Source organism: Bufo bufo, chromosome 2 (genome assembly GCF_905171765.1).
Source record: "Bufo bufo chromosome 2, aBufBuf1.1, whole genome shotgun sequence".
Lineage (NCBI taxonomy): Eukaryota > Metazoa > Chordata > Amphibia > Anura > Bufonidae > Bufo > Bufo bufo.
The window spans coordinates 540,004,859-540,021,077 of NC_053390.1; the positions used below are offsets into that span (position 1 = coordinate 540,004,859).

The following is a 16,219-nucleotide window of genomic DNA, read 5'->3' on the forward strand; positions in this document are numbered from 1 at the left end:
ATAAGCTTTTAAGAAGTATAAGAAAGCCATTTATTTATACTGTTACCGTCCAATTACGTCATTTTTTGCCATATAGCCATCTTCAACCTTATAGAAACAAATGCAACTTTTCACTCTTCTTAGGATACTTTCACACTAGCGTTATTCTTTTCCTGTATTGAGTTCCATCCTAGGGCCTCAAAACAGGAAGAAAACGCTTCAGTTTATCCTAATGCATTCTGAATGGAGAGCAATCTGTTCAGTATGCATCAGGATGTCTTCAGTTCAGTCCCTCTTACGGTATTTGGCCGGAGAAAAATTCCGGCCAAAATTCCGGAACACTTGCTGGAACGTCGGATCCGGCATTAATTTCCATTGAAATGTATTTATGGCGGATCGGGTTTCCCGGTCTGCGCATGCACAGACCTTTAAAAATGCGAAAAAAGTAAATACCGGATCCGTTTTTCCGGATGACACTGGAGAGACGGATCCGGAAATTCAATTCATTTGTCAGACGGATCCCCATCCGGATCCATCTACAAATGATATCCGTTTTCATACGGATTTCCGGATCCGGCAGGCAGTTCTGGCAACGGAACTGCCTGCCGGATCCTCACAACGCAAGTGTGAAAGTACCCTTATCCATGTAGTGAACAGGTTGGCTCATCAGAGATGATTGTTTTAAGAGCGCAGACCCAAGTCCAGCTCCTGGTTGGACTGTAAAGGGAACCTGGGACCAGCCAGGCATTTCCCAAGCAGTGACCATTGCAGTAGAAAGCTAGCATTATATTGTGGCCATTCATATGACTGGCTGTCCATGTAATACAATGCTTCAAACCCACCAGAATGGGAGCTCCTCTTATAAAGCGGCTCTCCATTCTGGCTTATAGTGGGGGTCTGGAGTCCTAATGGGGCATTTGGACAAGGGTTATTTCTTGAGCACCTGCCTGCCTCTATAATGTTCCTTGGAATAACTTATTTGTAGTGTACCTCTATTGAATGCACCAGGAAATGCTCTTTGGTACTTTGGCACCACACTGTTTTTTTTACAGTGGCAATTTATTAGTGACATATATAACTGTATTCAGTAAGGTTACATATATCAGAGTTATCCATCTGAGGTTTTTGTCAGGATCATTTTCCAAAATAATTCAAAGTTACATAGTCTTACCCACAAGTGCAAAAATACTGGATCATTTTTCCTACTGCTCAGTGCAGTAATTTTAACTTACCACTACTAGATATGCCATTTTTTCCAGCTGATTGCCAAATACATGCATAAATGTAAAAAAATGGCAAGTTTTTATTTTCTGCATTTTATACATGGTCTCACTTTGTTTATATGGTAACTGTGTATAATTAATTCCTAGGATTGCTCGAATGATTCGTCAGGAAAGGGGAAATGCTCTTTTGGTGGGTGTTGGTGGAACAGGCAAGCAGTCTCTTACCAGACTTGCAGCCCATATCTGTGGTTATAAGTGCTTCCAAATAGAGCTGAATCGGGGGTACAATTATGATTCTTTCCATGAAGATCTAAGAAAACTGTACAAAATGGCTGGAGTGGAAGACAAGGACATGGTTTTTCTCTTTACTGACACACAGGTAAACATAGGTCACCAGATACACCTTTCTATGTTCTCCAGAACCCAGCATTTTAATGCTCTAGGCACTTGGTCTAGGATAGTCATATGTTATGTGTCTTGTCATCCTAGCACACAATCTGTGATCTTGTGATACAAGATAACATTATCCAGGGTATTCAGCAGCCATCCAATGGTATATGAATACAGTATGATCATGTTTAATGAAGAGGACTGGGGGACTCAACTCATATGTAAAGTCATAGACAACCCATTCGTGATTATGAATGTTTTAATGTTAATTCCTTATGTACAAGAAGTACTATACATTATGGCAGTGCTAGGTCCACAAGACCACTTATCTTCCGATAGTTTGTATGCCAAATAAAAATAAATGATTAGTATATATTTTAAGCTATCTTATGGAGAATTCTGGTGACAATTCATACAGCCTCATTAAGACTCCCATAGCGGCCAAGACTCTTGAGTACCCAATTTGCTTAGTTTTGCAGAGAACGTGACTTTATTTAATCTATTCACAATTATTTCTGGATCCTGTAGATTGTTGTGGAGGAGTTTTTGGAAGACATTAACAACATGCTTAATTCTGGTGAAGTGCCTAATTTATTTGAGAAGGATGAACTAGAGTTTGTTTTGGCTGCAACGAGACCCAAAGCAAAGGAAGCCGGCATACCTGAAGGAAACAGAGATGAGGTACACCTGTATGAAGTATATGCTTTATTGTTACTCTGGTAAAGTTGGTAGCAGAAAATGCGAAAAATAGAATAAATAAGAATTTTATTATCTCAGACTTAGTCTCCAATAATCAGCTTAATCCATTCACACGTCCGTAGTGCATCCGCAATACACCTGGCTGGCACCCCCATAGAACTGGCTATTCTTGTCCGCAATTGCGAACAAGAATAAGACATGTTCTATTTTTTTCCGCAGCCGCGGACCGGAAGATCGAGGGCGTGCTCCGGAAATGCAGATGCGGACAGCACCCTGTGTGCTGTCCGCATCCATTCCTGCCCCATAGAGAATGATTGGGTATGCACCTGTTGCACAATTTGCGGAACGGATGCAGACCCATTCTACGGACGTGTGAATGGACCCTTAGTCAGCATATCTCCACTGAAAGTTCTATATGTTCTTCTGATATCAGCACACTTGCTGGATTCTGTTACATTGTATCATCTTTGTTGTACTTTGTATCAATAATATATTTATCAATAAAATTTTATTTTATTGTTAAATAAAAGGAGTAAAACCAATGGTGATTAATTAACACAAAACCCAGGTCATATTATGGTCCAGTGTGGACCCTTTCCCTATGGGTTGAATACTTGGATTGGGGTTGTCGGACCGGACTTGTGACTGCTGTGGGACCCTCACTTAATGCTGTCCCTGGCTGTTTGCCCGCATCTAACTCCTATGATCCAACATAAATACCCCCTCCTCCAGAATTGGCTACTAAATCATTGTTTCTTGCTTCCTAAACCTATTCTTTATGACAGCAGAACCTCATAATAGCTCTTTGCTGTATATAGTTGCTGCTCGATGCGTTTCTCAAGTTGCCATTCACTTGCAACTTTGTCATCAGAAGCAATGGAAGCGAAAGACAAACAAACAAACAAACATGGAGCAGCTGCACGCGCTTCTGTATTAGCGTGCAGCCACGTAGCCAGCGGCCCTAGGATGGCCGTCAATGGTAAAACCAATGGTGATAGCAGTAAAAAAAAGTCAAATGGCAAAGTCACTACTCATTAAGGTTTACACTGTGATAAATAACCTCTCTATGACATTAAAGGTGTAGGTCTCTGCATGATAGGCCACTAGTATGTGATTGTGGGGATCCAACACCAAAACCGAAGGTTTTGAAACACCCTTGTTCTACTAATTAGTGGTTGTCTAAAGGCTTGGCCATGTTCTATATTTCAGGATATAGCTATGATTCACAATGTGCATCTATACCTCATAATCCGCCATAGATACTAGCTAACTCCCCACATAAAGTTGTTTGGCTGGTATGTATCAACCTGACTAAGCTAAACATGTGTATTCTATAAGGTGGAAGAACAAAGGAGACTAAAACAGAACTAATATTTGTTCGGCACTCTATGTGCTGCTGTGTCGTACCCATGATACAGAGATATTGTCCTGTAGAACCAATGCTTTTGGGGAGCATGCCAACATAATGCACCATCTAATGGAGTATAACACATTTTTGCTGCCATATTCATGTCTGTATATGAGATTAGATGCCTACCAACGTATAGTAGGTCCCACAGACATCTGAGTGCCTTTTTACCTATTTCTGCATGACTCCTAAATGCTGCATTTTCAGAAGATCATTGCAGAAAACTGTAACATCTGGCAGTAGAAATTAATATCTGTGGGCAGCAAAGCTTTACAATCACCACAGTAATATACTGTTACAGGAGAGTTAGAAACCACGCATTTATGCATAAATTGTCTAAATCTTGAGTACAGTAGTGCGATTCCAAATAAATCATAATTCTCAACCCCATCCTATTTTTGAGCATTTTTCTTAATGCACAATTTCTGTCACATCTACAGGCTGATATGATGGGTCCACCTTTACAGCTCTACCTCTTTCAGCTTTCTCATGAATTTTCCAATTGCTCTTTGAATAAAACATTTGTGTACTTTACGATACAAAAGTTCTGTCTCTGGTCTTCCAATCTAGGTATTTCAGTTTTTTATCAACCGAGTGCGTCAGAGGCTGCACATTGTTCTCTGTATGAGTCCGGTTGGAGAGGCTTTTAGATCGAGATGTCGTATGTTTCCATCACTTGTCAATTGCTGCACTATTGACTGGTTTGTGCAGGTTAGTACTTTGGTAACTAAGAATGATATCACTGAAATCTAGAGGTTTTCTGAGATCAGAAGGACAGGGTCTACTTTTTTCTCTAAAAACAGTGGCAATGCTGTACTGTTTCTGCAGTTCAACCTCAATCGGTTGAATGGGGATCAGCTGTAATACCAGTCACAACCACTGTCTGTTCAGGAATATAGAGAATCAAACCTTTTGTCTAATCTCAGACAACCCTTATGTTAACTTACTGTATGAATCCCACAATCATTATGGTCATGATTGGTAAAATTTGTATCAAAAGTATCATTTTTTGTAGTGTGCACTTAAGACTCTAGTTAAATGTGATCGCATCAGCCTCACTTAAAATGTTTCTATCTTTACCTTGTTTTCTCGTTAATAAAAATGCACCCATAAATGTAGGTTCTTGAGTTGACAGCTTCAAATGAAATACCCTATTCACCCCTTTATAGATAAGTATTTTTGTAAAAACTTTGTGGTAAACACCTTGGTCATCCTTAAAGACCTTTCAAGGATTCCTCAAGATTCCTAGTAAGGTTATATTCATATTTGCAACAGAGACTCTGTCACAAATGTCATAAATATTTAATATGATGCTATTCTTCCCATCAAAATGATCTGCACTATGATGGAACCCTGATGGATCCCCATTGTGAATCGGTCAGATCCATTGGAAACCAAAGGCACAACATACATGTGAACAGAGCCTTCCACCTACATATTTGTTTGTAGTGATAAAAAAATAATACAGTATATTTAAATCATGACAGTGCTTGTCTTAAAGGGGTTGTCTCCCGTTAGCAAATGTCATTTATCACGTAGACATAGTTAATACAAGGCACTTACTAATGTAATGTAAGAAATGTAACAGTAGACTTGGTATGTATTTTTGGCCATGCTTTATAAAAAATATTTTGCACTAAGTAAATCACATTTTTCATCACATTATAAACTGCTCGTTTCCAGGGGTTACGACCACCCTGCAATCCAGCAGCGGTGGCCGTGCTTGCACACTATAGGAAAAAGCGGCACCTTTTCTCATAGTGTGCAAGCACAGCCAACGCTGCTGGATTGCAGGGTGGTCGTAACCCCTGGAAACGAGCAGTGTATAATGTGATGAAAAAATGAACCAAGCCAGCAAACAAGGCAGTATGGACAATCACAGTGCATCAGCTTTGTCTATATGATAAATGCCATTTGCTGAAGTTAGACAACCCCTTGTGGCTTATAAAAATGTTGTGAAAATTCTCTGTTACTTAGTGCAAAATATTTTTTATAAAGCATGGCCAAAAATACATACCAAGTCTACTGTTAGGGTACATTCACACAGAGGACTTTGACAATTGGACACCAGGCATGGCATCAAGGTACTTCCATCTTGGCGTGATACACAATGTGGCCGCTGCTGGAATTTTGGTGTAAATTCCGCCTGAATTTTAGTGCGAAGTCAGCACCAAAATTCTGTCGACATAAACCCCCGTGCAAATATCCCCTTTCTAGTTACACCATGCATTTAAGCCCCCCACAATGCAAATATTCCCTTTCTAGTTACACAATGCATTTAAGCCCCCCACAAGACTTTCTGTCAGGGGTGTAAGTCTGAAAAGCTAAAAACGGTATTCACACATATACCGCGACTAGTACATTCACTCTAATGGATCAGACTAAGTTAAAAGGATTCATCTTTGGGTCCTGCTTTCCGTTTATTTCCTGTTATAGTAATAATTTTACCTAATTGTTTAACCATCAATTCTTCTTTCAGGAATCCAGGGCGCAGGAATGGTGCAGGCGCCGACTTGCCGCAACAGAAACAGGTTTCCAGCCTCTTCATCAACATCCAGAGTTAAGGACATACAGTACACACAAACATTCCTGTGATGCTTTTTAAGTGTAAAGTGAAACGCTTAGTCATAGCAAGTTAGTACTGACTCTTCATGTTACTTAAAGGAGTTTTCCCGAAATCTTTTTACTGATGACCTATCCTCAGGATAGGTCATCAATATCTAATCGGTTGGAGTCTGACAGCCGGAAGCTCCACCTTCTCACAGCTTTCCTTAGGCAGTGTGATGTCACGTTTTTTAGTCACATGGCCTAGGTGTAGCTCAGCCCCATTGAAGTGAATGGGACTTAACTGCGCACCAAGCACAGCCACTATAAAATGGATGGAGCTGTGTTTCGTGAGCAGATAAAATGCTGTGGTGCTACTGTGAGCACTGGTGCCTTCTCAAACAGCTGATCGGAGGGGTTCCCAGGAGTCAGACTCCCATCGATCAGGAAAAAGATCTAGGAAGTAACATTGAATGGTCAGCACTAACTTGCTACGACTAAGAATGTTACTTTACCCTCGAAACGCGTTGGTAATACTGTTTGCGTGTACTGTATATCTTTATCTGTGGATGTTCTTGTAGACTACTAAATAAAGGATTGAAGTCGCTTTTATAATTTGGCTGGAAATCTGTTTCTTTTAATGTTTTTACCATTTATAAAGTGGCATCACACAATTGCAATTAACAGCCTCAGTAAAGTATCAGTCTCTTTTAATTTAATTATACGTGCGTAACCTTTAATTCTCTTTCACTCTAGAGAACATGGCATATTAAAAAAATTTAAAATGTAAGGGAGAAAAGAAGAACAGAAGAAATGTGTTTGACTTGGGTTACTTTTATATGGTTATTTGAAATGGCCATGGGAAGCATTTCTCATTGTAAAGGGACATCATTGATTCTGCTCTAATTAAGCAAATATCATTACACAGGAGGGTTATGATTTCTTTTCTCTTGGTTTTATTTGCAGTGGCCTAGAGAAGCGCTGCTATCAGTTTCACAAACGTTTTTCACCAACATTGACCTTGGCCGGGAAGAGATGAAGGAGAGACTTTCAGAAATGTGTGTAGAGATTCACGTGAGCGTTACAGAAATGGCTGACCGCTACTATGCAGAACTCAGGAGAAGATACTATACAACTCCCACCTCATATCTAGAGTTAATTAACCTTTACCTATCTATGCTAGGTGAAAAACGGAAACAGCTGGTTACAGTAAGTGATATTGAGAATATACAGTACAGACCAAAAGTTTGGACACACCTTCTCATTCAAAGAGTTTTCTTTATTTTCATGACTATGAAGGCATCAAAACTATGAATTAACACATGTGGAATTATATACTGTACATAACAAACAAGTGTGAAACAACTGAAAATATGTCATATTCTAGGTTCTTCAAAGTAGCCACCTTTTGCTTTGATTACTGCTTTGCACACTCTTGGCATTCTCTTGATGAGCTTCAAGAGGTAGTCCCCTGAAATGGTCTTCCAACAGTCTTGAAGGAGTTCCCAGAGATGCTTAGCACTTGTTGGCCCTTTTGCCTTCACTCTGCGGTCCAGCTCACCCCAAACCATCTCGATTGGGATCAGGTCCGGTGACTGTGGAGGCCAGGTCATCTGGCGCAGCACCCCATCACTCTCCTTCATGGTCAAATAGCCCTTGCGTTCAAAGTTTTCCCAATTTTTCGGCTGACTGACTGACCTTCATTTCTTAAAGTAATGATGGCCACTCGTTTTTCTTTACTTAGCTGCTTTTTTCTTGCCATAATACAAATTCTAACAGTCTGTTCAGTAGAACTATCAGCTGTGTATCCACCTGACTTCTCCTCAACGCAACTGATGGTCCCAACTCCATTTATAAGGCAAGAAATCCCACTTATTAAACCTGACAGGGCACACCTGTGAAGTGAAAACCATTTCAGGGGACTACCTCTTGAAGCTCATCAAGAGAATGCCAAGAGTGTGCAAAGCAGTAATCAAAGCAAAAGGTGGCTACTTTGAAGAACCTATAATATGACATATTTTCAGTTGTTTCACACTTGTTTGTTATGTATATAATTCCACATGTGTTAATTCATAGTTTTGATGCCTTCAGTGTGAATCTACAATTTTCATAGTCATGAAAATAAAGAAAACTCTTTGAATGAGAAGGTGTGTCCAAACTTTTGGTCTGTACTGTACATATTTGTAAGTTTATTACTGTGCTGTATTTTTTTCATTATAATGGTAACACTTTCATTGTTAATATACAGAAGAAGGTTGTAAGGGGTTAAACAGTTTTAACCCCTTAAGGACCAGGCTCATTTTCACCTTAAGGACCAGGCCATTTTTTGCAAATCTGACTAGTGTCAATTTATGTGTAAAATAACTTTAAAACGCTTTTACTTATCCAGGCCATTCTGAGATTATTTTTTCGTCACACATTGTACTTCATGACACTGGTAAAATGGAGTCAAAAAAAGAAATTTTTATTTATAAAAAAATTCAAAATTTACCAAAAATTTGGAAAAATTAGCTAATTTCCAAATTTCAATTTCTCTACTTTTATAATAGATAGTAATACTTCCAAAAATAGTTATTATTTTACATTCCCCATATGTCTACTTCATGTTTGGATTATTTTGTGAATGCCATTTTATTTTTTGGGGACGTTAGAAGGCTTAGAAGTTTCGAAGCAAATCTTGAAATTTTTCAGAAAATTTCTAAAACCCACTTTTTCAGGACCAGTTCAGGTCTGAAGTCACTTTGTGAGGCTTACATAATAGAAACCACCCAGAAATGACCCCGTTTTAGAAACTACATCCCTCAAGGTATTCAAAACTGATTTTACAAACTTTGTTAACCCTTTAGGTGTTCCACAAGAATAAATGGAATATAGAGATACAATTTCAAAATTTCACTTTTTTGGCAGATTTTCCATTTTAATAATTTTTTCCAGTTACAAAGCAAGGGTTAACAGCCAAACAAAACTCAATATTTATGGCACTGATTCTGTAGTTTACAGAAACACCCCATATGTGGTCGTAAACTGCTGTACGGGCACACGGCAGGGCACAGAAGGAAAGGAATGCCACCGTTTTTGAAAGGCAAATTTTGCTGGACTGGTTTTTTGACACCATGTCCCATTTGAAGCCCCCCTGATGCACCCCTAGAGTAGAAACTCCCAAAAAGTGACCCCATTTTGGAAACTACGGGATAGGGTGACAGTTTTGTTGGTACTATTTTAGGGTACATATGATTTTTGGTTGCTCTATATTACACTTTTTTTGAGGCAAGGTAACAAGAAAGCGGTTTTGGCACAGTTTTTATTTTTTGTTATTTACAACATTTATCTGACAGGTTAGATCATGTGGTATTTTTATAGAGCAGGTTGTCAGTTTTACATAACAAAGCATTTTTTTTTTTTAAATGATTCTTTAGTGTCTCCACATTCTGAAAGCCATAATTTTATTTATATTTTGGGCGACTGTCTTGTGTAGGGGCTAATTTTTTTCGGGATGAGATGACGGTTTGATTGGCACTATTTTGGGGTGCGTTTGACTTTTTGATCGCATGCTTTTACACTTTTTGTGATGTAAGGAGACAAAAAATGGCTTTTTTACACCGTTTTAATATATATATTTTCTATGGTATTCACCTGAGGGGTTAGGTCATGTGATATTTTTATATAGAAGGTTATCACGGACGCGGCGATACCTAATATGTCAGTTTTTTTTTTATTTATGTAAATTTTACACAATGATTTCATTTTTTAAACAAAAAAAGTCATGTTTTAGTATCTCCATAGTCTGAGAGCCATAGTTTTTTTCAGTTTTTGGGCAATTATCTTGGGTATGGTATGAATTTTGCGGGATGAGATGACGGTTTGATTGGCACTATTTTGGGGTGCGTATGACTTTTGATCGTTTGCTATTACACATTTTGTGATGTAAGGTGACAAAAAAGTGCTTTTTTTTATTAATTTTTTTGCGGTATTCATCTGAGGGGTTAGGTCATGTGATATTTTTATAGAGCAGGTTATTACGGACACGGCGATACCTAATATGTCTGCTTTTTTATTTATGTAAGTTTTACACAATGATTTCATTTTTTTAAACAAAAAAAATCATGTTTTAGTGTCTCCATAGTCTGAGAGCCATAGTTTTTAAAGTTTTTGGGCGATTGTCCTAGGTAGGGGCTCATTTTTTGCGGGATGACGTGCTGATTTGATTGGTACCAATTTGGCGTACATACGACTTTTTTGATCACTTTTATTACCTTTTTGGGAAGTAAGGTGGGCAAAGTTTCAATTTCATCATAGTTTTATTTTTATGGCGTTCACCGTGCGGGGAAAGTAACATGACCGTTTCATAGATCAGGTCATTACGGACGCGGTGATATCAAACATGTGTAGTGCATTTTTTATTTTATTTTTTAATCAGTGATAAATGTGTTTTTTTATTTTTACTTTTTGTTTAATTTTTTTGAACCAGACCCACTTGGTTCTTGAAGATCCAGTGGGTCTGATGTCTGTATAATACAATACAGTACACTATATAGTGTACTGTACTGTATTTTCACTTTACACTTAGTCTGATCAGACTTAGCCTTACCATGGCAAGCTGGAAGCCTGTGAAGGCGTCCGGTTGCCGTGGTAACCATCACCCGCTGCCACAACAGAGCAGTGGGTGATGGGGAGGGAGGGGGGCCCCCTCGCTCTGTGATCTCATCAAGAATCGGGGGCTGAAACGGCGCAGCAGCCCCCGATTGGAGAGGGAGGGAGGGAGCTCCCTGTTAATCCCTTCCATACCTCGGTTCCCTACGGACCGCGGCATGGAAGGGGTTAAACGGCTGACATCTGTGAGCACGGATGTCAGCCGTTTCAAGCAGAGTGTCAGCAATGTGCTGACACTCTGCTAATCGCTTGGCCATCCTGAGAGAGGGGGCGGGCGGATGATCAGAAACTTCCGAAAGCGCTGCAAACCGCAGGTCTGAATTGACAGGACCCCCCTCGGCATTATCACAGAGTGCCTGCTGAATGATTTCAGCAGGCACTCTGTTCCGATCACCGCCCGCCGCATGGCGGTGATCGGAAATACACAGGGCGTACAGGTACACCCTGTGTCCTTAAGTACAGGTTGTCCTTAAGTAACCATTTAACCTCTTGTGTCCCCAAGAGGTTAAATGGTTGTTTTATTAATTATCAACATAGAGTATCTCACAAAAGTGAGTACACCGCTCACATTTTTGTAAATATTTTATCTTTTTTCATGGGACAACACTGAAGATATGACGCTTTGATACAATGTAAAGTAGTCCGTGTACAGCTTGTATAACAGTGAAAATTGGTGTGCCCTCAAAAAAACTCAACACACAGCCATTAATATGTAAACCGCTGGTAACAAAAGTGAGTATTCCCCTAAGTGAAAATGGCCAAATTGTGCCCCAAGTGTCAATATTTTGTGTTGTCACCATTATTTTCCAGCACTGCCTTAACTCACTTGGGCATGATGTTCACTAGAGCTTCACAGGTTGCCACTGGAATCCTCTTCCACTCCTTCATGATGACATCACGGAGCTGGTGTATGTTAGAGACCATGCGCTACTCCACCTTCCATTTGAGGCTGCCCCACAGATGCTCAATGGGGTTTAGGTCTGGAGACATGCTTGGCCAGTCCAGCACCTTTACACATAGTTTCTTTAGCAAGGCAGTGGTCGTCTTGGAGGTGAGTTTGGGGTTGTTATCATGTTGGAATACTGCCCTGCGGTCCAGTTTCCAAAAGGAGGGGATCATGCTCTGCTTCAGTATGTCACAGTACATTTTGGCATTCATGGTTCTCTCAATGAAGTGTAGCTCCTCATGCAGCCCCAAACCATGACACTCCTACCACCATGCTTGACTGTAGGCAAGACACACTTGTCTTTCTACTCCTCACCTGGTTGCCGCCACACACGCTTGACACCATCTGAACCAAATAAGTTTATCTTGGTCTCATCAGACCACAGGATATGGTTCCAGTAATCCATGCCCTTAGTCTCCTTGTCTTCAGCTAACTGTTTGCCGGCTTTCTTGTGCATCATCTTTAGAAGAGGCTTTCTTCTAGGACGACAGCCATGCAGACTAATTTGATGCAGTGTGCGGCATATGGTCTGAGCACTGACAGGCTGACCCCCCAACCCTTTAACCTCTGCAGCAATGCTGGCAGCAATTATACGTCTATTTTGAAAAGACAACCTCTGCATATGACGCTGAGCACATGCATTCAACTTCTTTGGTCGGCCATGGTGAGACCTGTTCTGAGTGGAACCTGTCTTGTTAAACCATTGTCGGATCTTGGCCACCGTGCTGCAGTTCAGTTTCAGGGTGTTGGCAATCTTCTTATAGCCTAGGCCATCTTTATGTAGAGCAACAATTCTTTTTTTCAGCTCCACAGAGAGTTCTTTACCATGAGGTGCCATGTTGAACTTCCAGTGACCAGTATGAGAGAGTGTGACAGCAATACCACCAAATGTAACACACCTGCTCCCCATTCACACCTGAGACTTTATAACACTAACGAGTCACATGACACCAGGGAGGTAAAATAGCTAATTGGGCACAATTTGGCCATTTTCACTTAGGGGTGTACTCACTTTTGTTGGCAGCGGTTTAGACATTATATCAAAGTGTCATATCTTCAGTGTTGTCCCTTGCTCTATATGATAAATGCAATAGGCAAAATTAATAGTTATGTCTAGTTGTAGCATTAATATACACTGTGCCCTAAAGGCCTCAAGTTCCAATATTTTTAACATACAAAGGTGTTTTCTGGGCTGTTTTTACTTGAAACCACATTTAACATATAATGCCTCAGACAATGCCAGCGGCAACATGTGTGATTGTTGAGTAGATCTAACCAATAAGTATGGATATTTCATTGGTAAACACCTGTATTGCCTGCATTATTGGCTGTCTAGTAGTACCTCTCTACAGTACATTGCAGTTCTGCATGTTCTGTACTTTATCTGTGATGAGATGAGCTGCTCCTCTTGACACCAAGGGCATCTCCATGTTACTTTTCTGGTACACTGTGTATATCATACAGCATACTGAAAAGCTCCCATCATAGAAAATGATTTACAGATTTAAATGGTTATTTCTGACATTTAAATCTAAGTGCTCTGTATAAGCTATTTGCTTTTTTTTTCTTATTACTAATTTTTTCTTTCTTTAGAATTACATTTTGGGGGCTTCAGAAAGAGTTACTGGTATTCCGTGGAGTTGTGGTCTGAGGTTGCATTATGTTCAATTTGCAGTGCTTGTCCCAGAACCATGTAATATTGTAATTTGAGGGACCACTGTATGGTAAATTCTCACTTTCCTTAAAAATAAAATCAGATCAATTCATCCTTATAAATACTGAAGTAAAGGGGAAGATTTCATTTGCAAGTATAATTCTAGTACATATGGATGCTAAACTGGCCATACCTTAAATTATATATGGCCATATGGTAAAATTATGGGATACTATAGTGCCTAATAAGTGTATTTCACTGAGCAATATCTAAGTTATCTCAACGAGCAATATATACGTCTATATATTTGTGTGTGTATGTATATATATATATATATAGAAAAGAAAGCGTATGGCAGCACCAATTCACACCAAAAAAGAAAGGGTGCTAGGTCCAGGGAATTCACTGCTTACCCTTGTATACAGACGAAAACGGACAGCAACTCCAATGGTACAGTTGGAGTTGCTGTCCGTTTTCGTCTATATATATATATATATATATATATATATATATATAATTTGAGAAATAGTGTCATTAGACACATTTTTGGGATTCCATTTATATATTTCACTTATTTATACAGCTTTTGTCTTTCATTTATAGGAAGTGTATAAAACTTCTATTTTTTTTTTACAGCTGACTTACCATTCATACCCAAGAGTAATTCTGCCCCATCTGTTTCCCTTCCCCAAGCTGTGTGTGTAATTGAAACACGGGCTAAAATATGAAAAAGTAGGCCAAGAATGCAGACATGTATGCAAAGGCTTCATTTGTAAGGTATACAGTAGTTAAATGCATTAAAACTATTTTCATCCAATAAAAAGGTGCCATATTATTAAACCTTCGAGATTATTATCCAGACCTAGTAAATACATTCCCAAAAATCTTTCTTCATGTCTGTTATAGAGACATGTCAGGTCTCGTTAAAAAGATTGAGCTGTTCCTGTCTGTCTTTCTCGATTTTACACAGGATAATCCCTATAGGGGCATTGCAGTATCGGCTATGGCCTGAAATCAAGTCATGGGTACTTCAAGTTCAACCTTTCTCAGCTCATTACTCATATGGCATTAAAGGGGTTATCCAGTAATGTATAATGATGACCTATCATCAGCTAATGACTGTCCTCAGCGGGAAAGTGTCCCAAACTGCATGTCACTGCTAGGTCACTTGCCACCTGGGGACACGTCACTGATGAGGCCAGTAGTTGGCTGCAGTGGCAAATGTGACCCTTAGGGTTAGACTGACCCACGGGAGGATCAGCCCGTGGGCCTGTCTATGAAGCCATAATGGGCCCTAAAGGTCCAAGAGAAATATTGCCCAGTCTGATGCTGATGATGCTGTCTGTACAGGAAGTTTACATGTGGGTAATGGAGTGCAGTGAAGACATCCTGAGACTCACAGAGCTGGAGCCTGGAACCAAGGGGTGGGGAGCAGGTAACTATAGTGCCCTTCAGAGGTCCTAGTGTGTGTGTGTGTGTGTGTGTGTGTGTGCGTGTGCGTAATTAAAGAAAAAAATAACCACTTTCATGAAGAACTTTTATCGTATCAAGGGTGTAAATAGCCTTTAAAAATATATTACCTATATTTTTTAATAATAAAAACCCAATAAAACCTGTTAATGATACATATTAATTTTCTCTAATCTGGTTATTTTCTGCACATACATTTGAGGGCCGCCATCTTGCTTTAGCTGCTGTTAACAGCATTCAGAGATATGCTTTCTGGTAGACACATGGACCATTGGAACCTGTAGACTGGAACAGACTGATTGACTTCTATAGGAGAGTGTTCTAGGCATAGTCCGGAAGGTCATTGTGCAGGGGGGGGAGGAGGTAAACTATGACTATCACCTATTTTCAATGGTGGATCCTAGTTGATTTCTGAAGAACAGGAATTATCAGCCCAATATGAGACTTGTTGGGGGATTTTTAAAAAAAATATAGAAAGTGCCATTGAAGAAAAAAAAATCTCTAAAATTGACATAAAAGTGTATTTAAAGTTACACAGGCAACAATATGCACCATAGTTAGAACCAACCAATACCTCAGATAGCATTAAACATGAATCAAAGGGGCCTAGACTAACATAATCCAACTCGTACAACAGAACTAACTAGTAGCCCCTAATAAATATAGAAATAGTCTCGTATAAAATATAGCAAAAATGTTTATTAGTATTAGAAATACATACACACAGGTGAAAACATGGGGGGAAAAAGGCCCGTAGGACCCCTTCACCACAAAACCCCAGGTAGTAGAGACCACCCGAGAGCAACTACAGGTCACAGGCCCAAGGAATATGCAATAAATGGTGCCAGCAAACAATACATATATATGCAGACTGGTTAAATACAGAATGTAAACATGATTGGAAAGAATGCTATACTCGTAAGCAAAAATATCCTACAATCCTGCATTGTGTGAAGACCATTAAGAAACGGGAACCAGTGCCCAATATCAAGGATGCATAGTAACAGGCCTGCATAGCAGGGCATAGATACACAAACTGCATAACATTATAATGATACTGGCAGCTATAACAACATAAATGTATTACCCATATCGGACAGGTGACCCGAGGCTCCCGGTATACTGATGCCTCAACGCACGTTTCGCCAACCCACTGGCTTCGTCAGGAGGCTTATTATGCACCATAGTTGACAGTGGACCGAGAAAGGAACAAGATTTGACTCAATTCTTCAATTTCACCCTTAGAAGACCTTGCC

At 39.7% G+C, this 16,219-nt stretch overlaps 1 protein-coding gene across 1 annotated transcript in view; it reads left to right on the top strand.

Annotated features, from left to right (window-relative positions):
- The window catches only part of DNAH6 (dynein axonemal heavy chain 6), a 381,291-nt gene that overhangs the window by 151,201 nt on the left and 213,871 nt on the right, over window positions 1–16,219 (top strand). The window contains exons 46-49 of the mRNA XM_040418030.1: window positions 1,350–1,581; window positions 2,121–2,273; window positions 4,270–4,410; window positions 7,210–7,452. Coding sequence (XP_040273964.1) covers window positions 1,350–1,581; window positions 2,121–2,273; window positions 4,270–4,410; window positions 7,210–7,452 — 769 coding nt within the window. The remainder of the gene's footprint in view (window positions 1–1,349; window positions 1,582–2,120; window positions 2,274–4,269; window positions 4,411–7,209; window positions 7,453–16,219) is intronic.